This window comes from Bufo gargarizans, chromosome 3 (assembly GCF_014858855.1).
Source record: "Bufo gargarizans isolate SCDJY-AF-19 chromosome 3, ASM1485885v1, whole genome shotgun sequence".
Classification (NCBI taxonomy): Eukaryota; Metazoa; Chordata; class Amphibia; order Anura; family Bufonidae; genus Bufo; species Bufo gargarizans.
This window is the reverse complement of record NC_058082.1, coordinates 18379922-18405855: the sequence shown is the minus strand read 5'-3', so window position 1 is coordinate 18405855 and position 25934 is coordinate 18379922. Positions and strand designations below refer to the sequence as shown.

The following is a 25934-nucleotide window of genomic DNA, read 5'->3' as shown; positions in this document are numbered from 1 at the left end:
TTATATGAAAAAAGCCAGATTTGCTATTTTTTGCTTATTCACCACAAACAAAGTGTTACATGCCACAATAACAGTGAAAACTACAAGCCATTCTGCAAAAAAGAAGCCCAAACAGCTGTGAAGAATAAGAAATAAAAGCTGTTCTTAGGGATGCGGCAATGTCTCTGTACTGCAACCTTCAGCAGCTGTGAAACTTCACTGAAACACAAGCTGCAAAGAAAAAGGGGGTCTGCACATCCCAAAGCGCAGGGCACGCTGCTACGGCTGAGAACAAGACTGTTAGACAAAACCTGCAATGCAACAGCTCACTGCAAACCAAATAAAGGACAAAATTGCATCATAATCGAAAGTGCTACACTAATAAGTTAGAGATGCTCGGCAAATCCTTTTGTACAAAATTATTTGAGCCCGTCTGCTTCACTGAAACACATGGACCATGGACCCACTGAAGACAACGGGTCTGCACCGTGAGGCGGGGGCCACATAGTAGCGGTCTGCTGAACGCAAAACAGTGGCGGTCGTGTGCATGAGGCCTAATGTAATATTTGTCACCAGCAGTCCTATGCAACACCACAGACAACACAGTGATAACTCTCTGAGTACAGATAATGTAGTAGATGTCACCTGCAGTCCTATGTAACACCACAGAACACCAGTCTTTTCTAACATACAGTCCCATATAAAAATCATCACTCCTTCCAATAGTCTAAACCAGGCATGCTCAACCTGCTCCAGCTGCTGCAAAACTACAACTCCTATCATTCTCAGAAAGCCTACAGCAGGGCATGATTGGAGTTGTAGTTTTACAATAGCTGGAGGGCCGCAGGTTGACCATATCTGGTCTATACCATACAGTCCCATGTAAATAACATCACTCTCCTCCCTCCAGTCTTCTCTAACATACAGTCCCATGTAAACATCACTCTCCTCCCTCCAGTCTTCTCTAACATACAGTCCCATGTAAATAACAACACTCCTCTCCCTCCATACTTCTCTCACATACAGTCCTATGTAAATAACAACACTCCTCTCCCTCCATACTTCTCTCACATACAGTCCTATGTAAATAACATCACTCCCCCTAGTCTTCTCTCACATACAGTCCTATGTAAATAACATCACTCCTCTCCCTCCAGTCTTCTCTAACATACAGTCCCATGTAAATAACATCACTCCATCCCTCCAGTCTTCTCTAACATACAGTCCCATGTAAATAACAACACTCCTCTCCCTCCAGTCTTCTCTAACATACAGTCCCATGTAAATAACAACACTCCTCTCCCTCCATACTTCTCTCACATACAGTCCTATGTAAATAACATCACTCCCCCTAGTCTTCTCTCACACACAGTCCTATGTAAATAACATCACTCCCTCCAGTCTTCTCTAACATACAGTCCCATGTAAATAACATCACTCCTCTCCCTCCAGTCTTCTCTAACATACAGTCCCATGTAAATAACATCACTCCCCTCCCTCCAGTCTTCTCTAACATACAGTCCCATGTAAATAACATCACTCCCCTCCCTCCAGTCTTCTCTAACATACAGTCCCATGTAAATAACATCACTCCCCTCCCTCCAGTCTTCTCTAACATACAGTCCCATGTAAATAACATCACTCCCCTCCCTCCAGTCTTCTCTAACATACAGTCCCATGTAAACATCAATCCCCTCCCTCCAGTCTTCTCTAACATACAGTCCCATGTAAATAACATCACTCTCCCCCTCCAGCCTTCTCTAACATACAGTCCCATGTAAATAAAATCACTCCTCTCCCTCCATACTTCTCTCACATACAGTCCTATGTAAATAACATCACTCCCCCTAGTCTTCTCTCACATACAGTCCTATGTAAATAACATCACTCCCTCCAGTCTTCTCTAACATACAGTCCCATATAAATAACATCACTCTCCCCACTCCAGTCTTCTCTAACATACAGTCCCATGTAAATAAAATCACTCCTCTCCCTCCATACTTCTCTCACATACAGTCCTATGTAAATAACATCACTCCCCCTAGTCTTCTCTCACATACAGTCCTATGTAAATAACATCACTCCCTCCAGTCTTCTCTAACATACAGTCCCATGTAAATAACATCACTCTCCCCTTCCAGCCTTCTCTAACATACAGTCCCATGTAAATAAAATCACTCCTCCCCCTCCGTACTTCTCTCACACAGTCCTATGTAAATAACATCACTTCCCCCAGTCTTCTCTCACATACAGTCCCATGTAAATAACATCACTTCCCCCAGTCTTCTTTCACATACAGTCCCATGTAAATAACATCGCTCCCTCCAGTCTTCTCTCACACACAGTCCCATGTAAATCCCCCTCTCCTCAGCAGTACACATGTATAGACGAGCTCACTGCTTTCTGTTCTCTGGAGGCCCCGCCCCTTCCGGTGACATCACATCTCCCAGGATCACATGACCAGTGAAGTGTACACAAGGTCTCACAGTGCAGGGAGAAGATACAGACTCCATGGTGACTGAGCCAGGACCCCAGCACTGCTACCCACTGAGCCACCCTGCTGCCCAGAGCCTGGAGTGAAGGGTAAGTGACCGGAGATCCTGCCCTGTGTACTGGACCTGTGACTACAACACCCATCATGCTGCAGAACTACTTACAGATGTCATTATAGGGTTAAACAGAAGAGGTGTATAGGGGAGAGCAGTGTGTGTGCAGGCAGCAGGGGGAGCAGTTTGTGCAGGCAGCAGGGGGATCCGTGTGTGTGCAGGCAGCAGGGGGAGCAGTGTGTGTGTGTGTGCAGGCAGCGGGGGGGAGCAGTGTGTGTGTGTGCAGGCAGCGGGGGGGAGCAGTGTGTGTGTGCAGGCAGCAGGGGGAGCAGTGTGTGTGTGTGCAGGCAGCGGGGGGAGCAGTGTGTGTGTGTGCAGGCAGCGGGGGGAGCAGTGTGTGTGTGTGCAGGCAGCGGGGGGAGCAGTGTGGTGTGTGCAGGCAGCAGGGGGGAGCAGTGTGTGTGTGCAGGCAGCAGGGGGAGCAGTGTGTGTGTGCAGGCAGCAGGGGGGAGCAGTGTGTGTGTGTGTGCAGGCAGCAGGGGGAGCAGTGTGTGTGTGTGCAGGCAGCAGGGGGAGCAGTGTGTGTGTGTGCAGGCAGCAGGGGGAGCAGTGTGTGTGTGTGCAGGCAGCAGGGGGGAGCAGTGTGTGTGTGCAGGCAGCAGGGGGGAGCAGTGTGTGTGTGCAGGCAGCAGGGGGAGCAGTGTGTGTGTGTGCAGGCAGCAGGGGGGAGCAGTGTGTGTGTGCAGGCAGCAGGGGGAGCAGTGTGTGTGTGCAGGCAGCAGGGGGGAGCAGTGTGTGTGTGTGCAGGCAGCAGTGTGTGTGTGTACAGGCAGCAGGGGGAGCAGTGTGTGTGTGTGCAGGCAGCAGGGGGAGCAGTGTGTGTGTGTGCAGGCAGCAGGGGGAGCAGTGTGTGTGTGTGCAGGCAGCAGGGGAGAGCAGTGTGTGTGTGTGTGCAGGCAGTGGGGGGAGCAGTGTGTGTGTGTGCAGGCAGTGGGGGGAGCAGTGTGTGTGTGTGCAGGCAGCGGGGAGAGCAGTGTGTGTGTGTGCAGGCAGCAGGGAGAGCAGTGTGTGTGTGTGCAGGCAGCGGGGGGAGCAGTGTGTGTGCAGGCAGCAGGGGGAGCAGTGTGTGTGTGCAGGCAGCGGGGGGAGCAGTGTGTGTGCAGGCAGCAGGGGGAGCAGTGTGTTGTGCCCCCTCACAGTAGGCCGCACCCCCGAGGCTGATTCCTGATGAACAATGTGAAAACAGGCGTTTTATGTAAATTGTTGCCGTCTACAGAGCACAATCCTCTATTAAAGTGGTTGTCTGCTTTTTTAATAATGATGACCGATCCTCAGGACACTAGACACCCCGACAATCAGCTGTTTGGAGAGAAAGCAGAGCTCGTACAAGCGCTGCCTTCTCCTCACTGTTTACCTGCTCGCCGTTGAGCGCCACGCAGTGTAATTAGATCTCAGCCATCCTGTTCAGGTCTGAGACGGCTGCTTCCTCTTCACCTGACACCGGCTCACCGCCGCAACGTCTACAGCGTGCAGCTAAATGGAGCAGAGAAGGCAGCGCTTGTACGAGCCCCGACAGGTGAACCTAATTTGCAATAGGGATTAAATCATTTTGATTGCTGATGTCGGTGATGTCTTCTTGATCAAATGTGAAACTAATGTGGATTTATTCCCCAAACTTCACAGGTAATGTTACTCCTCATTAGAGCAATGGCTTCAAAGAAGAGCTGAAACATCACCTTGGGGGTCTAACTCCACATTAGTTTCTTTTCACTATTGGAGTGCTGCTCCTACTTTATAGCAGAGGTGGAAGACTAAGATATGACATTATCCTCAGCAATAAATGTCCCCTCCTTTGTATGCTCGGAGTAGTAGTCCTTTATAATCAGTGACGCTATACTTCATGTAAGATCTTCTTTCTAATGGGATTTTACCCTCAATCCTCCTTGTTTTCCCTCAGGTTCCTTAGGTGCAGGACTCTCGCAGAGAAAGTCTTCTTTGTAAGATGATGGCGCTTTTCATAAAGGACCCACCAGAGATGGAGAAGGACAAAAACCACATTGCTGCCATGATAATAGACCTCTCCCTAGAGATCATCTCCTTGATAACTGGAGAGGTGAGAGTCTCACATGACGTCACTCTTATCTCTAGTAATAAACCAGGTAAATGTCTGGAAAGGTGAAGACTTCTTAGAATCTCTGTAGTGATCGGCGTCTCCCCATACACAGGATTACACAGTAGTGAAGAAGTCGTCTGAGGAGTGTGTGACACCTCGTGTGTCAGGAGGACGGAGCAGGGCCCAGAGCCCCATCACCGAGCCTCCACCTCATTCACTGATACATGAGCAGAAGATCCTAGAACTTACCAACAGGATCACTGACCTGCTGAGCGGAGAGGTGAGCGCTGCTGGGACATTATACAATAACGCCAAGGGAGGTGTCTGGTAATAATTATCATTGTGTTGTCAGGTTCCAGTAAGGTGTCAGGATGTCGCTGTCTATTTCTCCATGGAGGAGTGGGAGTATTTAGAAGAACACAAGGATCTGTACAAGGACGTCATGATGGGGAATCACGTCACTTCACTGGGTAAGAGGAGACCTTTCTGATTACAGAGGAGAGTCCTGGTTTGAGGGTCACCTAGACTTACGATGCAGTTACACAAGCCAATAATCGCCCAGATTATCGGGAAATGACCGTTTGAAAATTCGAAACGCTCGTTCATCGGGTGATTCAGTCATTCATGCAGTCACCACCAATCTTCTTTTGTGGGCAGCAGATCGTATTGTCTAAACAGAGATCTGCTGCTCAGAAACCATGATTCTATATGAGGACAAGGGATTGCTATAGCTATCCCTCCTCCTCATACTGTGAAGGAGATCGCTGCAGGTAAATGTGTCTCCTTTACTGAGCGAGCAGCCGACTGTGGGGAAAGAACGCGTCCTTCCCGACAATCGGCTAAAGAATCGTCCCGTGTAAATCCGCCATTACACTCAGTAGACCCTTGTTTTATCTAAAGTATTGCCACCTCCCTCTGGTATTAACATCACAATAGCTGAGAGGTATAACATCTAACATGTAGTGTTTATTGTGTCATCTTAAGAAAAACAACTAAAGAAAAAGTAAGTCCTAGATAATAGATACTTTACAGGTTAGGTTCACTGTCTGGTCGGGTGTCCACATACAATGTACTGTACCCTAACACTAGTATAGGCAAAGCACCCACCCTGAAAAGGGTGGCCCAGACGGCGGCGGAATCTATACCCTATCCTGACTACGAGACCTTATAGTTCTTATCGCTTTGCCCCTTCGTGTTTTGCCAATAAGATTAACTGAGCCTTCAGGGAGTCGTGAGAGGCACTGGCGGGTTGCAAGAGTTTTGCGTCTCCGTCTAAATGGAGGACTATGTCCCACTCAAAGGCTTGGTCATGTTGGGAGCCAGTCACCTGTGGCTAGAGGTAAACCTTCTTACTCTCTTCCGTTGAGCTGCAGTCACCCATGTTCTACCTAGCGTGTGGGTGGCATAATGTCACCATGGCGATCTTATAGCACGTCTCCGGCCTCGATAACTAAGCTTGTATACCTCTATCCATCATAAATTAAATATTAACTCCTTCTACCCTTCCTGCTCACGCCATTTTTTGCAGATCTGACGTTTCACTTTATGTGGTAATAAGTCTGGAATGCTTTTGCTTATCCAAGCCATTCTGGGATTGTTTTCTCGTGACACGTTGTACTTCATGACATTGGTAAATATATTACTCAATATATTTCACCTTTATTTCTATAAAAATCAAAAATTCGCAAATTTTCTAAATTTTTATTTCTCTGCTTTTAAGACAGTGAAACCTCATAAAACAGTTATTACTTTACATTTCCCAGATGTCTACTTTACGTTGGCATCATTTTGTAAATGTCATTTTTGGGGGGATGTTAGGTGGAGTACCATTTTAGATGCAATTTTAAAGAAAGTTTCCAAAAACTTTTTTAAGGACCAGTTCAGTTATGAAGTCACTTTGTGAGGCTTACATAGTAGAAACCACCCATAAATTACCCCATTTTAGAAATGACAACCCTCAAGGTATTCAAAACTGATTTTACAAACTTTGTGAACCCTTTAGGTGTTCCACAAGAATTAAAGGAAAATTTCTAAATTTCACTTCTTTTGCATATTTTCAATTTTTTTTCCTGTAAGGCAGCAAGGGTTAACAACCAAACAAAACTCAATATATTTATCACCCTGATTCTGTAGTTTACAGAAACACCCCATATGTGGTGGTAAATTGCTGTACGGGCACACAGCAGGGCGCAGAAGGGAAGGAACGCCATATGGATTTTGGAAGGCAGATTTCACTGTGATAATTTTAAGTTGCCATGTCACATTTGAAGACCCCCCCCTGATGAACCCCTACAGTAGAAACTCCCAAAAAGTGACCCATTTTGGAAACTATGGGATAAGGTGCCAGTTTTATTGGTACTATTTTGGGTACATATGAATTTTGATCTCTCGATATTACGCTTTGTGTGAGACAAGGTAACAAAAAATGCCTGTTCTGGTACTGTTAATGTTTTTATTGGTAACTTTTTAGGGTACACATGTTTTTTGATTGTTTAATATTGCAATTTTTTGGAGGCAAGGTGACCAAAAATTTTTTGTTTTGGCACAGTTTTTATTTCTTTATTTTTACAGCATTCACCCGAGGAGGTAGATCATGTGATATTTTTATAGAGCCGCTTGTTACAGACACGACTAAATCTAATATGTCTATTTTTATTACAATTTGATTTTTTTTTTTATTATTAAAAATCGCTTGATGAAGGGAAAGAGGCATTTTTTTTTACTGTAAACTTAAATTTTTTCTTTTTATAAAACACTTATTTTTCACTTTTAATTTTCAACTTCTACATTTCAGGGTCTGATTCCTGGTGCAGTGTAGTGTGCCTTTGAGACCCAACCTCAGGGCTGGGACTTACAGGCTTCCGTACATGGCATACCCCGAGGTCCTTGTGAGGCCATAGCAGTCATTGGCCCCCTGTCACCGCAGCACAGGGAGACAATTTGGTGGCAGAGGGAGCCCCCTACCTCTGCGACCCTCTTATATAGTAACATAGTACATAAGGCCGAAAAAAGACATTTGTCCATCCAGTTCGGCCTGTCATCCTGCAAGTTGATCCAGAGGAAGGCAAAAAAAACTGTGAGGGGAATAAAAAATTCCTTCCCGACTCCAATCAGACATCAGAATAACTCCCTGGATCAACGACCCCTCTCTAGAAGCTATAGCCTGTAATATTATTACGCTCCAGAAATACATCCAGGCCCCTCTTGAATTCCTTTATTGTACTCACCATCACCACCTCCTCAGGCAGAGAGTTCCATAGTCTCACTGCTCTTACCGTAAAGAATCCTCTTCTATGTTTGTGTACAAACCTTCTTTCCTCCAGACGCAGAGGATGTCCCCTCGTCACAGTCACAGTCCTGGGGATAAACAGATGATGGGAGTGATCTCTGTACTGACCCCTGATATATTTATACATAGTTATTAGATCTCCCCTCAGTCGTCTTTTTTCTAAAGTGAATAACCCTAATTTTGATAATCTTTCAGGGTACTGTAGTTGCCCCATTCCAGTTATTACTTTAGTTGCCCTCCTCTGGACCTTCTCCAGCTCTGCTATGTCTGCCTTGTTCACAGGAGCCCAGAACTGTACACAGTACTCCATGTGTGGTCTGACTAGCGATTTGTAAAGTGGTAGGACTATGTTCTTATCACGGGCATCTATGCCCCTTTTGATGCAACCCATTATCTTATTGGCCTTGGCAGCAGCTGCCTGACACTGGTTTTTGCAGCTTAGTTTGCTGTTTATTAAAATTCCTAGATCCGTTTCCATGTCAGTGTTACCGAGTGTTTTACCATTTAGTATGTACGGGTGACTTGCATTATTCCTTCCCATGTGCATAACCTTACATTTGTCAGTGTTAAACCTCATCTGCCACTTATCTGCCCAAGCCTCCAATCTATCCAGATCCCTCTGTAGTAGTATACTGTCCTCTGTAGTGTATATACAGTATACTGTCCTCTGTAGTGTATATATACAGTATACTGTCCTCTGTAGTGTATATACAGTATACTGTCCTCTGTAGTGTATATACAGTATACTGTCCTCTGTAGTATATATATATATATATTATACTGTCCTCTGTAGTGTATATACAGTATACTGTCCTCTGTAGTATATATATATACAGTATACTGTCCTCTGTAGTATATATATACAGTATACTGTCCTCTGTAGTATATATACAGTATACTGTCCTCTGTAGTATATATATACAATATACTGTCCTCTTCAGTGTTAATTACTTTACACAGTTTAGTGTCATCTGCGAAAATTTATATTTTACTGTGCAAGCCTTCTACAAGATCATTAATAAATATATTGGAGAATAGGGCCCAATACTGACCCTGAGGTACCCCACTAGTGACAGTGACCCAATCTGAGTGTGTACCGTTAATAACCACCCTCTGTTTTCTATCCCTCAGCCAGTTACTTACCCACATACAGACGTTTTCTCCCAGTCCGAGCATTCTCATTTTATATACTAACCTTTATGTGGTACAGTGTCAGATGCTTTGGAGAAGTCCAGATATACGACATCCATTGATTCGCTGCTGTCAAGTCTAGAACTTACCTCCTCATAGAAACTGATTACATTTGTTTGGCATGACCGATCCCTCACGAAGCCATGCTGATATGGCGTTATTTGCTTATTTCCGTTGAGATTCTCTAAGATAGCATCTCTCAGAAAACCTTTAAACAGTTTACCCACAACAGATGTTAAACTTACCGGCCTATAGTTTCCAGGCTCTGTTTTTGGACCCTTTTTGAATATTGGCACCACATTTGCAATGTGCCAATCCTGTGGGACATTCCCTGTCAGTATATGCCGCGGTCAGCATAGCATTGCGGCATATAATGGGTTAATCTGCCTGCATCGGCTTTTACAGCAATGCCAGCGGATACAGCAGGGGCCCATAGCCAGGCCCCTGCACTGATCGGGAGCGCACAGCTCTGGTGCCCGCCTTGTCATCATGACACACTGCTGCACCAGTTTACAGGAAGTCACTTCCCACTGTAACGTGGTAGTACGTCATATGTCAGGAAGGGGATAAGGCTGTTGTCTATGAGAGACATGATATAGATAGTTAAAAACAGAGCCAAAGTACTTTATTCAAGATCATGCATTCAAACTGGGCTTACACACTCTTAGTCGGAACAGGCAGATGGGATCACAGGGTTGCTGGATAGTGTTAAAACCTTAAGATGATCACTAACGAGCGTTCGCATGAATGCTCGTTAGCGATCTGGCAGTGTAATACTGCCGCCAATTACGAACAAACAATAAAAAAAAATCCTGGTTTTGTGGCGGCAGATCGCGCCACTGACATCATCATTACTGCATAAGTGGTAGCTGCAAATACAGTGAAGGAGTTTAAGCATGCATGGGATAGGCATAAGGCTATCCTTCATATAAGATAGGGCCGGGGGGCTATCCATAGTATTCAGTATATTGGGCAGACTAGATGGGCCAAATGGTTCTTATCTGCCGACACATTCTATGTTTCTATGGGAACTCTTTATTGAGATGCTAAAACCTCTGGTAGACAGCGCGTTTCAGACTTCTGGGGCTGTTTTTTCAAGTCTAAAGGAAATAGAGGAGAAAGCTTCTAATGTTATCAGCCGTATTTCCTACCTTAGAGCTCCGAAGCGCATTGACTCACAGGTTTTCAATAAAGAGTTCTTAGTGGTCTTGTTGCTACACGGAATAGATGTCTGTTCTAGGTCAGACCATCGTGGTCTAATTGCCCTGCCTTCTTCCCTATCGTAAATTTAAAAGGGGTTGTCTCTGATAGGACAACCCCTTTAATTCTTGTAAATGGAAGACAAGTTTCTAAGGAATTGAGGACCTGTAATTGGCATTTTACAGCTGTGGTTTAATGGGTTAGAATCTGTGGAAGCTTTCTTGGTTTCAATGTATGTTCCTTTTTTTTTTTAGGAATTCTTATAAATACTATTTATTTTATTTTTTATGCTACACTTCAAAACCCTTATCTTCATTTTATGACTATATTTTAATATATTTTGCTCATTGTGTGGACTGTTCACATAGAAATGATAAATGACAAAAAAAATTATTACTTTTTCTCAGGTGACAACAGAACGAGAGGCTCCGATGGACATCATCTTTTATCTCCGAGTTATGAAGGAGAAGAAAATCAGTCAGAAAGTGGCAAATATAGTCTGGGTGAAATCTTTGCTTGTTCTGAATGTGGAAAACATTTCAAAGAGAAATCTCATCATTCCACGCATCAGAGAATTCACAAAAATGAACGGCCATTTTCATGTCCTAGACGTTTTATCTCAAAATCACTTTTTATTAAACATCAGAGAAGTCACACAGGGAAGAAGCCATTTTTAGCACATGTGAAATCTTTTAGCCAGCAATCAAGTCTCATGGATCATCTAAGAAGTCACACAGGGGAGAAGCCAATTTCCTGTTCAGAATGTGGAAAATGTTGTGCAACTCAATCTAAACTTCTTATACATCAGAGAAGTCACACAGGGGAGAAGCCATATTCTTGTTCAGAATGTGAAAAATGCTTTGCAACTCAATCAAATCTTCTTATACATCAGAGAATTCACACAGGGGAGAAGCCGTTTTCATGTCCCGAATGCAAGAAAGGTTTTAGTCAGAAATCACATCTTATTGAACATCTTAGAAGTCACACAGGGGAGAAGCCATTTTCATGTTCAGAATGTGAAAAATGCTTTGCTACTCAATCAAAACTCCTAAAACATCAGAGAATTCACACAGGGGAGAAGCCATTCTCATGTCCCGAATGTAAAAAATGTTTTTGTCAGAAATCAAATCTTATGCAACATCTAAGAACTCACACAGGAGAGAAGCCATTTTCATGTTCAGAATGTGGGAAATGTTTCAACTATCAATCAGATCTTGCTAAACATCAGAGAAGTCACACAGGAGAGAAGCCATATTTATGTCCCGAATGTGGGAAGTGTTTTACCTATAAATCTGTTCTTGTAAAACACCAGAGAAGTCACACAGGGGAGAAGCCATTTTCATGCTCAGAATGCGGAAAATATTTTTGCCAAAAATGGGGTCTTGTTAAACATCAGAAAATTCACACTGTGGAGAAGCCGTTTTAATTGTCTGATTGTAGTGTGCAGGCAGCAGTGTGTGTGTGCAAGCAGCAGGGGGAGCAGTGTGTGTGTGTGTGCGCAGGCAGCTAGGGGAGCAGTGTGTGTGTGTGCAGGCAGCAGGGGGAGCAGTGTGTGTGTGTGCAGGCAGCAGGGGGAGCAGTGTGTGTGTGTGCAGGCAGCAGGGGGAGCAGTGTGTGTGTGTGCAGGCAGCAGGGGGAGCAGTGTGTGTGTGCAGGCAGCAGGGGGAGCAGTGTGTAGATGCATACAGAGTTAAAATCTCCCCTTGGTACAGGAGGACTTGAAGAATGACTTTTCTTTTTGGGTAGGAGTCTATCAACATGGCTCATCTTGACTTGGCAATCTTTGCTCACTCTTCCTTAAAAAAACACTCCAGATCTGTCAGATTGTGAAAGCATCTCCTGTGTTCAGTCCTCTTTGGTCAATGCACAGATTTTCTATTGGATTCAGGCCTGGGCTCTGGTTGGGCCATTCCAAAACCTTGATCTTTCTCTGGAGAAGTTATTTTGTTGATGTTGAGGTATACTTTGGGTCGTTGCCATGCTGAAAATTGAAATTCATCTCCAGCTTTTTAGCAGAAGCCTGAAGGTTTTGTGCCAAATTTGGAACTGTTCGCAATTCCCTCCACCTTTACTAAAGCGCCAGTTCCAGCTGCAGAAATTGGCTCCACATTATAATGCTGTCTCCACCACGCTTCTGTGTGGGTATGGTATCCTTTTGGTGATGCACAGTGTGGCTTTGCAGTAAACCTATCTTTTGGAATTTATGGCCAAAAAGTGGAACCTTAGTCTCATCAGACCTTAACACATTTTCCCACATGCTTTCTACAGACTTGATGTAGGATTTGGCAAAGCATAGCTGAGCTTGGACATTTTCCGTTGTAGGAAGTGGCTTTGTCTTGAACCTTACCCCACAGTCCAGACATATGAGGAATAAGGGAGATTGTTGTCACATCCAGTACTTCCCAATGTTGCTGTAGGCCTCTTGGTAGCCATCTGGACAAATTTTCCTTCTTTCTTTTTATCAATTCCTAGTGATGTCACTTCTTGATGACCCTCTTCACCGTGTTCCATGGTGTATCCAATGCCTTGGAAAATCTTTTTGTAGCCTTCTGTTACCTTTCAGCAATTAGATTCCTTTGATGTGTTGTACAGTGATGGTCAGTTCGCAGTGTTCGCCAGTGAACACATGCAGGCTGCCATCTTTAATAAGGTAGATTCACCCGTCCGGTGATGCACAGGTAAGCCCTCACCTGTGGCGGGAGCCGGTCTGAAATCAAATGCAGTCACAGGGAGCAGGCAGTTCCGAGAACAGCTGCCGGGGGCCTTCATCGGGCTGTTCTCGGAACTGCCTGCATTTGATTTCAGACCGGCTCCTGGCACAGGTAAGGGCTTACCTATGTATCGCCGGACGGGTGAGTCTGTATGTAACGTCTTATAGAGCGGACTGCGCTTCCTGACCCGAATTTTTTAAATCTCCTGTTATTTTATGTGGTAATAAATTCGGAATGCTTTTACTTATCCATGTTCTGCTTTTTTTTGTGACACGTCGTACTTTATTGAAAAAAAAGAAAAATCCAAAACGTAAGAAAAATTTGGAAAAATTAGCAATTTTCCAGATTTGAATTCCTCTGCTTTTAAGACGGATAGTGACACCTCACAAAATAGTTAATAACTTTACCCATATGTCTACTTAATGTTGGCATAACTTTGTAAATGTCATTTTATTTATATTTTTGGATGCTAGAAGGCTTAGAATTTTTTACATTTTCTAGAAAATAACCATAATTGACTTTAAGGGTCTTTTTTTTTTTTTTGTGAGCCTGAGGGTCAGTAAGACCAATCACAGGCAACTATGGTCGGCAGTTTCCTGTTTAAAGTAGCACTCCCACATAAAATTGTATTCTCTTGTGTACTAGTACAAAAATGGTCCCTTATATGTGCCAGTACAAAAAATACCCCCTCATAACCTATTTTTAGTACAGAAATTCCCTGGACGCGTTCAGACTGGGGCTCAATATTGTACTGACCGTGGATGATGATTTCCTATTATATCTGCAACAAGGTCTGTAGCGCTGCACACGGACTGAACGCAGGAGCTGACAATCTAATCCTGTACAGTAAGATGGCTTCACATGAATGGAATTGATTTTCATTCACAGAAATTTTCTGCACCAAAATCTGCAATTTCTAAAACCACAAACATAAGTGACGCAGATCGGGGAATCAGAATAGAGGGTCCATTTCTGAACTGAAAAGTCTACAAAGTACTTCATACACTTCCCTGGTACTATGTTACTCACAGCTCCTTCCACATGAATCTGCATTGTGTCAAAGCATCCTTAGGCCTCTTTCTAACGGGCGTCGTGTTTTTGGCCCGGATAAGATGCGGGTGCGTTGTGGGAAAATGCACGATTTTTCAGTGCAAGTGCAAAACATTGTAATGCGTTTTGCACGCGTGTGAGAAAAATCTGCATGTTTGGTACCCAGACCCGAACCCAGATTTCTTCACAGAAGTTCAAGTTTGGGATCAGTGTTCTGTAAATTTTATTATTTCCCCTTATAACATGGTTATAAGGGAAAATAATAGCATTCTGAATACAGAATGCATAATACAATAGCGCTGGAGGGGTTAAAAAAAAATGTAACTCACCTTAATCCACTTGTTCGCGCAGCCGGCGTCTCTTCTGTCTTCATCTTTGCTGTGCACAGGAAAAGGACCTGTGGTGGCGTCACTCCGGTCATCACATGGTCCGTCACATGATCCATCACCATGGTGATGGATCATGTGATGAGCGCAGTGACGTCATCAAAGGTCCTATTCCTCAAAGAAGAAGACAGAAGAGATGCCGGCTGCAAGAACAAGTGGATTAATGTGAGTTAAATTATTATTATTATTTTTTAACCCCTCCAGCCCTATTGTACTGTGCAGTCTGTATTCAGAATGCTATTATTTTCCCTAATAACCATGTTATAAGGGAAAATAATAATGATCGGGTCTCCATCCCGATAGTCACATAGCAACCGTGCATGAAAATTGCACCGCATCCGCACTTGCTTGTGAGTTTCACACAGCCCCATTCACTTCTATGGGGCCTGCGTTGCATGAAAAACGCTGAATATAGAGCCTGCTGCGATTTTCACACAACGCACAAGTGATGCGTGAAAATCACCGCTCGTGTGCACAGCCCCATAGAAGAGAATGGGTCCGGATTCAGTGCGGGTGCAATGTGTTCTCCTCACGCATTGCACCCGCGCGGAAATCTTGCCCGTGTGAAAGGGGCCTTAGGGCTCATGCACACGACCGTATGCCCACTGAGACATACGGTCCGTGAGCGGGCCATATTTTCCGGAACAGGATACATCGTGCGGCCGGGAGCGCACAGCATCATAGGTTACTATGATACTGTAGGCATCGGGCCGCGCGCGGGACCATTGTCCTGCACTCATATGATCATATAAGTGCAGGACAAAAGTCCCGCGGGCGGCCCGATGCACACAGTAACCTAGCCGCTCCGGAACATATGGCACGCTCACGGAACGTATGTCTCGGAGGGCATACGGTCGTGTGCATGAGCCCTTACACTGACATAACATGCAGTGTTTTGCTCCACCCCTGCAGTCTTCTCTAACAGGCAGTCCCATGTAAAATAAACACGCACTACAAGAAAATAAACGTTGGCGACACTGCTGTGTGTAACGTGGGGGTGCACGGGAGCCAAGGTGGTCCTGTCAATGCAGTCAGCCAGTGTGTGCGGTGCTCAGCCCTGTAGTAATAAGTCCCAATAGAGAAGAAAAAAACTAAAGAAGGGCGGCGCTCCCCCCCTGCTGGGATGGAATCCTCTATTCTTCAGATGGAAGCGGTAGGCAGGAGCATGTGAGCATAGTACACGGACGAGAAAGCGGCGACTGCCGTTTCGCTCAGGTTTGCGCTTTGTCTGACCTCATTGCGCAGATCTGCATCAGTGCCTTTTAACGTTGCGTCTAGTTGTCAAGGCGACAGTGACGCTACACATTACATATTCATCATTAAAATGGTTACTTGCAGATATACAAACTATGCATCAAAGCCGACCAATAGCAGCAGAGCCAAATCCAAAACACTCAGTCATTAAGTCCGAGGGGACCGAGTGCGGACGCTTTGATGATCCGCCTATCGCCTCCGCAGGAGAGCCCGGCGCCTATCACCTGCGCAGGGCATGACGGGCTCCAGCTCTATGTCCGAGGAGGTGACGCAACGCAGATTTCCTCCACACACACGTCGTTCATGTCTTCTCTAACATTCAATCCCAACTACACAACCCCAGCCCTATGTAAATAACATTTTGTCCCACAACATTGCCCCTTCACTCCAGTCTTCCCTAACACACAGTCCCATGTAAATAACATCACTCCCCCCCTCCAGTCTTCCCTAACATACAGTCCCATGTAAATAACATCACTCCCCCCTCCAGTCTTCCCTAACACACAGTCCCATGTAAATAACATCACTCCCCTCCCTCCAGTCTTCCCTAACGTACAGTCCCATGTAAATAACATCACTCCCTCCCTCCAGTCTTCCCTAACATACAGTCCCATGTAAATAACATCACTCCCCCCCTCCAGTCTTTTCTCACATACAGTCCCATGTAAATAACATCGCTCCCTCCAGTCTTCTCTCACATACAGTCCTATGTAAATAACATCACTCTCCCCCCAGTCTTCTCTCACATACAGTCCTATGTAAATAACATCGCTCCCTCCAGTCTTCTCTAACATACAGTCCTATGTAAATAACATCGCTCCCTCCAGTCTTCTCTCACATACAGTCCCATGTAAATCCCCCTCTCCTCAGCAGTACACATGTATAGACGAGCTCACTGCTTTCTGTTCTCTGGAGGCCCCGCCCCTTTCCGGTGACGTCACATCTCTCAGGATCACGTGACCAGTGAAGCGTACACAAGGTCTCACAGTGCAGGGAGAAGATACAGACTCCATGGTAACTGAGCCAGGACCCCAGCACTGCTACCCACTGAGCCACCCTGCTGCCCAGAGCCTGGACTGGAGGAATGAAGGGTAAGTGACTGGAGATCCTGCCCTGTGTACTGGACCTGTGACTACAACCCCCATCATGCTGCAGAACTACTTACAGATGTCATTATAGGGTTAAACAGAAGAGGTGTATAGGGGGGAGCAGTGTGTGCGTGCAGGCAGCAGGGGGAGCAGTGTGTGTGTGCAGGCAGCAGGGGGAGCAGTGTGTGTGTGTGTGCAGGCAGCGGGGGGAGCAGTGTGTGTGTGCAAGCAGCAGGGGGAGCAGTGTGTGTGAGCGCAGGCAGCAGGGGGAGCAGTGTGTGTGTGCGCAGGCAGCAGGGGGAGCAGTGTGTGTGTGTGCAGGCAGCAGGGGGAGCAGTGTGTGTGTGCAGGCAGCAGGGGGAGCAGTGTGTGTGTGCAGGCAGCAGGGGGAGCAGTGTGTGTGTGCAGGCAGCAGGGGGAGCAGTGTGTGTGTGTGCAGGCAGCAGGGGGAGCAGTGTGTGTGTGCAGGCAGCAGGGGGAGCAGTGTGTGTGTGCAGGCAGCAGGGGGAGCGGTGTGTGTGTGCAGGCAGCAGGGGGAGCAGTGTGTGTGTGCAGGCAGCAGGGGGAGCAGTGTGTGTGTGTGCAGGCAGCAGGAGGAGCAGGGGGAGCAGGGTGTGTGTGCAGGCAGCAGGAGGAGCAGGGTGTGTGTGCAGGCAGCAGGGGGAGCAGTGTGTGTGCAGGCAGCAGGGGGAGCAGTGTGTGTGTGTGCAGGCAGCAGGGGGAGCAGTGTGTGTGTGTGTGCAGGCAGCAGGGGGAGCAGTGTGTGTGTGTGTGTGCAGGCAGCAGGGGGAGCAGTGTGTGTGTGTGTGTGCAGGCAGCAGCGGGAGCAGTGTGTGTGTGCAGGCAGCAGCGGGAGCAGTGTGTGTGTGCAGGCAGCAGGGGGAGCAGTGTGTGTGTGCAGGCAGCAGGGGGAGCAGTGTGTGTGTGTGTGCAGGCAGCAGGGGGAGCGGTGTGTGTGTGCAGGCAGCAGGGGGAGCAGTGTGTGTGTGTGTGCAGGCAGCAGGGGGAGCAGTGTGTGTGTGTGCAGGCAGCAGGGGGAGCAGTGTGTGTGTGTGTGCAGGCAGCAGGGGGAGCAGTGTGTGTGTGCAGGCAGCAGGGGGAGCAGTGTGTGTGTGCAGGCAGCAGGGGGAGCAGTGTGTGTGTGTGTGTGCGCAGGCAGCAGGGGGAGCAGTGTGTGTGTGCAGGCAGCAGGGGGAGCAGTGTGTGTGTGCAGGCAGCAGGGGGAGCAGTGTGTGTGTGTGTGCAGGCAGCAGGGGGAGCAGTGTGTGTGTGTGTGCAGGCAGCAGGGGGAGCAGTGTGTGTGCAGGCAGCAGGGGGAGCAGTGTGTGTGTGTGCGCAGGCAGCAGGGGGAGCAGTGTGTGTGTGCAGGCAGCAGGGGGAGCAGTGTGTGTGTGTGTGTGTGTGTGTGCAGGCAGCAGGTGGAGCAGTGTGTGCAGGCAGCAGGGGGAGCAGTGTGTGTGTGTGTGTGCAGGCAGCAGGGGGAGCAGTGTGTGTGCAGGCAGCAGGGGGAGCAGTGTGTGTGTGCAGGCAGCAGGGGGAGCAGTGTGTGTGTGCAGGCAGCAGGGGGAGCAGTGTGTGTGTGCAGGCAGCAGGGGGAGCAGTGTGTGTGTGCAGGCAGCAGGGGAGCAGTGTGTGTGTGTGCAGGCAGCAGGGGGAGCAGTGTGTGTGTGCAGGCAGCAGGGGGAGCAGTGTGTGCAGGCAGCAGGGGGAGCAGTGTGTGTGTGCAGGCAGCAGGGGGAGCAGTGTGTGTGTGTGCAGGGAGCAGGGGGAGCAGTGTGTGTGTGCAGGGAGCAGGGGGAGCAGTGTGTGTGTGCAGGCAGCAGGGGGAGCAGTGTGTGTGCAGGCAGCAGGGGGAGCAGTGTGTGTGTGCAGGCAGCAGGGGGAGCAGTGTGTGTGTGCAGGGAGCAGGGGGAGCAGTGTGTGTGTGCAGGCAGCAGGGGGAGCAGTGTGTGTGTGCAGGCAGCAGGGGGAGCAGTGTGTGTGTGTAGGCAGCAGGGGGAGCAGTGTGTGTGTGTAGGCAGCAGGGGGAGCAGTGTGTGTGTGCAGGCAGCGGGGGGAGCAGTGTGTGTGCAGGCAGCAGGGGGAGCAGTGTGTGTGTGTGCAGGCAGCAGGGGGAGCAGTGTGTGTGTGTGCAGGCAGCAGGGGGAGCAGTGTGTGTGTGTGCAGGCAGCAGGGGGAGCAGTGTGTGTGTGCAGATAATGATTTTTGTCGGATGATAATAGTGAGATGTAATCTGTGGAACCTGAACAGTAGAAGAAGCTCCAGGACTCATGGATGAAGCGGTGAAGATCTTCAGTCCATATTTTGCCTACGTGAAGTGTCCGGAACGTTTTCTCCTGGATTATTGGTTATGGATCACTGGTCTCCACTGCGTCATCGATCGGCTGCTGCCTCTTCTACAGTTTGGACTATTGTGGAGGTGATTGGGCCTCATCTCCAGTGAAGGCGTCCACCTGTGTGTAGGGACTGCGCGATTGTACGGAAAACACTCATTCAATTATTTATGCAAATGAATAAATGACTGAATTGTGTTATGTAAAGTGACGTCATGTGATCTATGTAAAAACGGGGACGTTTTATGAAAATTGTTGCCGTCAAATTACAGAGAAAGATCCTCAAGAAAACGGTCACATGCGAATAATTTTCATCTCTAAACGATGATCCGCTCGTCTGTGTCTGGAGAACCTCAGCGTCGTCCGACTCCTGTATATTAACCTTCTGAACATTTCAGCTTTAATTTCTGGAGGTCTCCTTTGATGCCTCCTTCACGTTGGTGGCTGAGGCCCGTGTCACCGTGTCTGCCCCTGCGCTTCCCACTGTCATACGTGTTTCCTCCCAGCGCTATCAGGGCTTGTCGTCATCTTTTCCTTCAATTTCTTTCATTCATTTTGGTCTGGAGCTGACAGTGCGGCAGGGTGGTCTGACAGCTCGGTGGTGGCCGGGGTCAGGATGACTGCATCTGTGGCCACGGACCGATGTTCTCGATAGTTGCCTGATCGTCAGCAGAAATAACGGCTGCGCTTACATGCAGCAATCATCTTAAATGATTCCAAAATGGGAAAAGAAAAGGGTTGCTATGCATAGTGAGGGCCAAAGTTTACATACAGAGGGTTTCCATGATCGGAGTATGTGTTACCTCAGGAAGACTCATCTGCTCCGGTCCAGTGCCTGCTCTCCACTTCCCGATCTGTCAGTCTCCAGTTTGTTTTATATATTTTCTTGTCTTACTCCCATATATAGCGCTGACGTATTCCGCAGCCCTGTACAGACATTAACATTGCTTGCTGTCTCCAACAGAGCTCACAATCTAATGCAGATGTTGTCCTTGGTCAGTTTCGATCCTAGGACCCCAGCACCGGAAGGCACCACTGAGCCACCATGCTGCCTTGTTTACTGATATACTGGATATAAATGGGGTCACTTGTGCATCTGCAGCCAAAAACTGGCCTCAGTGGTGACGTGTCCCCAAATGGCATGTGATCCAGCGGTAAATTGCTACTTGAGGACACATCTCTGCTGATGTCAGTTGGCTGCAGTAGCGCATTTGACCCGAGAGAGATGTGAACAAACTTGGGGACTGAGAGATTGCTGAATGCAGCCAGGACGCATATATATACGCATGTATAAAGCTGCTGTCACTCACCAATGAACAATAGAGCGCATGTTCATTAGGTGAAAGTATTCCTGATGCTTTCATCAAAATCGTTTTTTCTGGGCAGCAGATTGTCCTGTGGAAACCAGTATCTGCTGCCCACAAACAAATGTAGCAGTCCTCTATCCTCTGCTGAGTCGGCAGCAAGTTCATTCCCGAAAGGAGATCTTAGTAATCAATCAGGCGCTGAATGTTCCTTGCTGGAAGCATAGTTCACAAGCGTAAAGTTAAATAAACATTGGCTAGACTGGATTCTGTTCTGTGGAGCAATGAAACAAAACTGGAACTTCTAAGGTCTGGGGATCACTGGCAGTGGCGTCGCTACAGGGGGGCGAGGGGGGGCAATTGCCCCCCCCCAGGTCATTCCTTGCCCCCCCTCCGGGTGCCCCCCCCGCTGATTCGCTGAATATCGCTGACTCTAGCGCTAATCGCTGCTTGCTGCGCCGGCCGCCCGCACTAAAAGTACACACACTGACAGAGAAGAGAACACACAGATACGTAACATACAGTCAGTGCCAGTCCGTCGGCTATGGAGTGGAGTCACATGACAGATGGGGTGGTGCCGTGGTGGGGGCGGCGTTTGGACCCAGCGGACTCGCGGAGGCAGAGCGTGCAGGGCGCAGGCTGGGAGTGTGGCAGCCGCAGAGACGAGTTGACGACTTGACGTCACGGTCGTCAACACGTAAAGCTGCGCTGCTGCGTGCCTGCCCGCCCGCGCAAACGGACTTTGCAAATTGCTGCCGCCTGCCAGTGAGTACCTTGCCTTCCCTTCATGTTCTGCGTTCTCTCTGCTCCTGCTAAAAAGTTTTAAAAAAATGTACCCCTATACCCCCACTACCTCGCCTCATGGCCTGCCCTCCCATCTACTTGGTTTGCGCCCAGACCCTCCTCAACCTATCCCTGATGATATGGTTACCCCTATAACTTAGGGTATAATTGGTAGTACATTATACAAGGGTAATATGCCGCCTGCCAGTGAGTGCCTTGCCTTGCCTTCATGTTCTGACTCTGAGTTCTCTCTGCTCCTGCTAAAAAGTTTTTTTAAAAATGTACCCCTATACCCCCACTACCTCGCCTCATGGCCTGCCCTCCCTCCTGCTTGGTTTGCGCCCAGCCCCTCCTCAACCTGTCCTTGATGATATGGTTACCCCTATAACTTAGTTATATTACCCCTGTATAATGTACCCTGATACCCCTTAGTTATAATATAACCCATAATGTCCCCTGACTGATACCCCTCAGTTATATAACTGAGGGTAATCAGGGTACATTATACATGGGGGTAATATAACCAAGGGGTATCGGGGTACATTATACAGGGGGTAATATAACTTATATTACCACCGTATAATGCCTGACAGGCCTCCTGAGTAACTTATATTACCCTTGTATAATTATGTACCAGGATACCTCTTAGTTATATGATCTCAGCGGGGTTATATAACTAAGGGGTATCAGGGTACGTTATTATACATGGGTAATATAACTCAGGAGGCCTATCAGGGCATTATACGGTGGTAATATAGCTTACATTACCTCTGTATAATGTCCCATGATAGCCCTCCTCAGTTATATTACCCTTGTATAATGTACCCTGATACCCCTCAGTTATATTACCCCTGCGTAATGTACCCTGATATCCCTTAGTTATATAATATAACTAAGGGGTATCAGGGTGCATTATACAGGGGTAACCTAACTGAGGAGTGCTATCCTATCAGGGACCGTAATACAGGGGTAATGGAAGCTGTATTACCTCTTTATAATGTCTGATAGCCCTCCTCAGTTATATTATACCCAATGTACCCTGATACCCCTTAATTATATTACCCCGGCATCAGGGGCGTAGCTGCAGGGGAAGCGGCTGCTTTAGTATTTTTCAGTAGTATGATTAGCTGGCGAAAATTATTAGTGCCCCCCCCCCATTTTTGACTGTGTATCTTCTGTGCCCCCCCCCCCCCCCCTATATATTGATCCTAGAGTCGCCACTGATCACTGGTATGTCTGGAGGAGTAAGAATGAAGCATACGCTGAAAAGAACAACCTGCCGAAGCATGCCAAACATTATTCCTTCTATGAGGAAGATGAACCTTGGGTGTCACTGGACCTTCCAACATGACAGTGACCCCAAGCGTACCTCAAAGTCCTGGTAGATTCTGGAGTGGCCATCACAGTTGGCTGGCTTGAACCTTATAAAAAATCTTTGGTGGGCTTTGAAGAAGGCAGCTGCAGTACACAAACCCAAGAATATTCAGGAACTGGAGGTCATTGCCCATGGGTAATTGGCTAAAACTCCTCAGGAATGCTGCCAAAAGCTGTTGTCTATCTATGCATTATGTTTTCAGTAGGTCATAACAGCAAAAGGGTGCTCTACTAAGTACTAAATACTCTCACCATAAAGGGATGAATAATCATGAGACTTCAGTAGACAACAAAAGTGGCATTTTGTGGAGAAACCACAACTGTTAGTGATGATGCCCAGGAGCTCCATTGTCATGTGTTTTTTATTCATCTCGCCTACCACCAATATTGCATGGCCTATGGTTCGCACCTACTTTTGTTGGTCAACCTGCTGTGAATATGAACACACCAACAACATGAGGCCACTTTTTTCTAGGGCTACTTTAAGATCCCAATCCACAACCAGGATGTGGTCTTTAGACCTGGCCCTCATAGCTCTGTGGTCCTGAGTGTGGATCTGGAAGATGCTAGTAGTAGAGAAGAGAACTCCAAGCAGACAGGAGATGACCCAGTTAAGTAGACATTTTATTGTATCTGCTCACACTGGGAATGAGAGAGGATATGTGAGAGAGGAGTGGCTCAGGTACTAGACCCCGTGCTGGGGGCAGGAGGCTATCGTAAGGCAGGTTCCCAGAGGTGCCCATAGCTACAGAGTCGCCCAGTGATGTTCCCAGAACAGTGGTCTGGTAGATGTGCCGCAGATGAAGTACAAGCAGATAGGTAGATGCTCTGATGGAATAAGGCACTTTTCAGGTACAGGAAGCTCCCACAAGTACTGAGGGCTCATTAGTCTCCAGAAAGCTGCAATGACTAAGCTCCCATTTACACAGGCAGATTATCTGGAACAAACGGTCATAAATGCTCATTTTGATAATTGACCCATGTTACTATGATGCACTCGTTTTTGTCACATAAAATCTTTTTGATTTAACATGAAACCAACGTGGATTTATTCCCCAAACTTCACAGGTAACTTTCATCTCCTCATTACAGCATTGGCTTCAAAATGGCATCTGAGAACTTGAGGGAATAAATGCACTATTGGAATTGTTGCTTATACTAATATATAATATTCTCATCAGCAATATATGTCCGATCCGTTGTATGCTAGGAATAGTTCTTTATAATCAATGGCTCCCTTTATAATCAGTGACTATACTTCATGTAATATCTTCTTCCTAATTTGATTTTACTTTCAATCCTCCACGTTTTCCCACAGGTTCCTTAGGTACAGGACTATAACAGATAAAATCTTCTTTGTAAGACGATGGTCCTTTCCATCAAAGGTCCATGAAGGATGGAGAAGGACAGAAGCCACATGGCTGCAGAGATATTAGACCTCGCCCTAGAGATCATCTCCTTGATAACTGGAGAGGTGAGAGTCTCACATGACATCACTCTTATCTCTAGTAATAAACCAGGTAAATGTCTGGAAAGGTGAAGGCTTCTTAGAATCTCTGTAGTGATCGGCGTCTCCCCATACACAGGATTACACAGTAGTGAAGAAGTCGTCTGATGAGTGTGTGACACCCCGTGCGTCAGGAGGACGGAGCAGGACCCAGAGCCCCATCACCGAGCCTCCACCTCATTCCCTGATACATGAGCAGAAGATCCTAGAACTTACCGACAGGATCACTGACCTGCTGAGCGGAGAGGTGAGCGCTGCTGGGAATGCTGGGACATTGTACAATAACGCCAAGGGAGGTGTCTGGTAATGGCTGAATCATTGTGTTGTCAGGTTCCTGTAAGGTGTCAGGATGTCGTTGTCTATTTCTCCATGGAGGAGTGGGAGTATTTAGAAGGACACAAAGATCTGTACACGGACATCATGATGGGGAATCGCGTCACTTCATCGGGTAAGAGGAGACACTTCCTTGATTGTAGAGGAGAGACCAGGTTTGAGGGCCACCTGGACTCGCCCCTCATCTGATCGTGACTTACAGACAATGGGGGATATTTATTAAACTGGTGTAAAGTAGAACTGGCTTAGTTGCCCATAGCAACCAATCAGATTCCACCTTTCATTTTCCAAAGGAGCTGTGAAAAATAAAAGATGGAATCTGATTGGTTGCTATGGGCAACTAAGCCAGTTATACTTTACACCAGTTTGATAAATCTCCCCCAATGTATTCAGCCACTGTGTGTATTTCCTATAGAAGGATCCAGTCAGAGAAATCCACCAGAGAGATGTCTGTATACCCAGTACTGCCCAGAGGAGAAGCCGAATGTCCTACTGGTACATCAGGATGTCATGATAGAGAATCACCAGCCCCTAATATCACCAGGTAAGAGGAGACCTTGCTGATTACAGGGGGTAGTCCAGGTTTAGGGGTGACCTAGACTCACACCTCATCTGATCATCACGAATGTGTATATTTCTATAGATGGATCTAGTCAGAGAAATCCACCAGAGAGATGTCCCAGTCCTCTATATTCCCAGGACTGTCCGGAGGAAGAGCAGACTGTCCCACTGGATCATCGTGACGTCATGATGGAGAATCACCAGCCCCTCACATCACCGGGTAAGACAGGCCGTCCTGATTATAGAGGAGAGTGCAGGTTTGAGGATCACCTATACTCATAAACAATATCAGTCACGCTGCATATTTCCTATAGATGGGTCCAGGCAGAGAAATCCACCAGAGAGATGTCCCAGTCCTCTTTATTCCCAGGACTGTCCAGAGGAGAAGCCACATTTTGCACTGGATCATCATGAACTTAAGATGGAGAATCACCAGCTCCTTATATCACCAGGTAATAAGAGAAGATCTTTCTGATTATCGAGAGAAGTCCAGGTTTGAGGATCACCTAGACTTACCCCTCATCTGATCATCACATATAGACAATGTATTCAGTCACTGTGTGTATTTCCTACAGATGGATCCAGTCAGAGAAATCCACCAGAAAGATGTCCTAGTCCTCTATGTCCCCAGGTTTGTCCAGAGAAAGAGCAGGATAACTCACTGAATCATCATGACATCACAATGGAGAATCATCAGCCCCTCACATCACCGGGTATGAGGAGAGCTTCCTAATTATAGAGGAAAGTCCAGGTTTGAGGATCACCTATACTCATATAGACAATGTCAGTCACTCTGTATATTTCCTATAGATGGATCCAGTCAGAGAAATCCACCAGAGAGATCTCCCAGTCCTCTTTATTCCCAGGACTGTCCAGAGGAGAATCCAAATTTTCCACTGGATCATCATGAACTTAAGATGGAGAATAACCAG

General features: G+C 47.0%; 1 protein-coding gene across 1 annotated transcript in view; it reads left to right on the top strand.

Annotated features, from left to right (window-relative positions):
* The first annotated feature begins 2480 nt into the window (after nt 1-2480).
* LOC122931074 (gastrula zinc finger protein XlCGF26.1-like) overlaps nt 2481-25934 on the top strand; it is a 49514-nt gene continuing 26060 nt past the window's right edge. The window contains exons 1-6 of the mRNA XM_044284989.1: nt 2481-2562; nt 4483-4638; nt 4751-4918; nt 24439-24556; nt 24857-24985; nt 25085-25222. Of these exons, the coding sequence (XP_044140924.1) occupies nt 4528-4638; nt 4751-4918; nt 24439-24556; nt 24857-24985; nt 25085-25222 (664 nt within the window). The 5' untranslated portion in view covers nt 2481-2562; nt 4483-4527. The remainder of the gene's footprint in view (nt 2563-4482; nt 4639-4750; nt 4919-24438; nt 24557-24856; nt 24986-25084; nt 25223-25934) is intronic.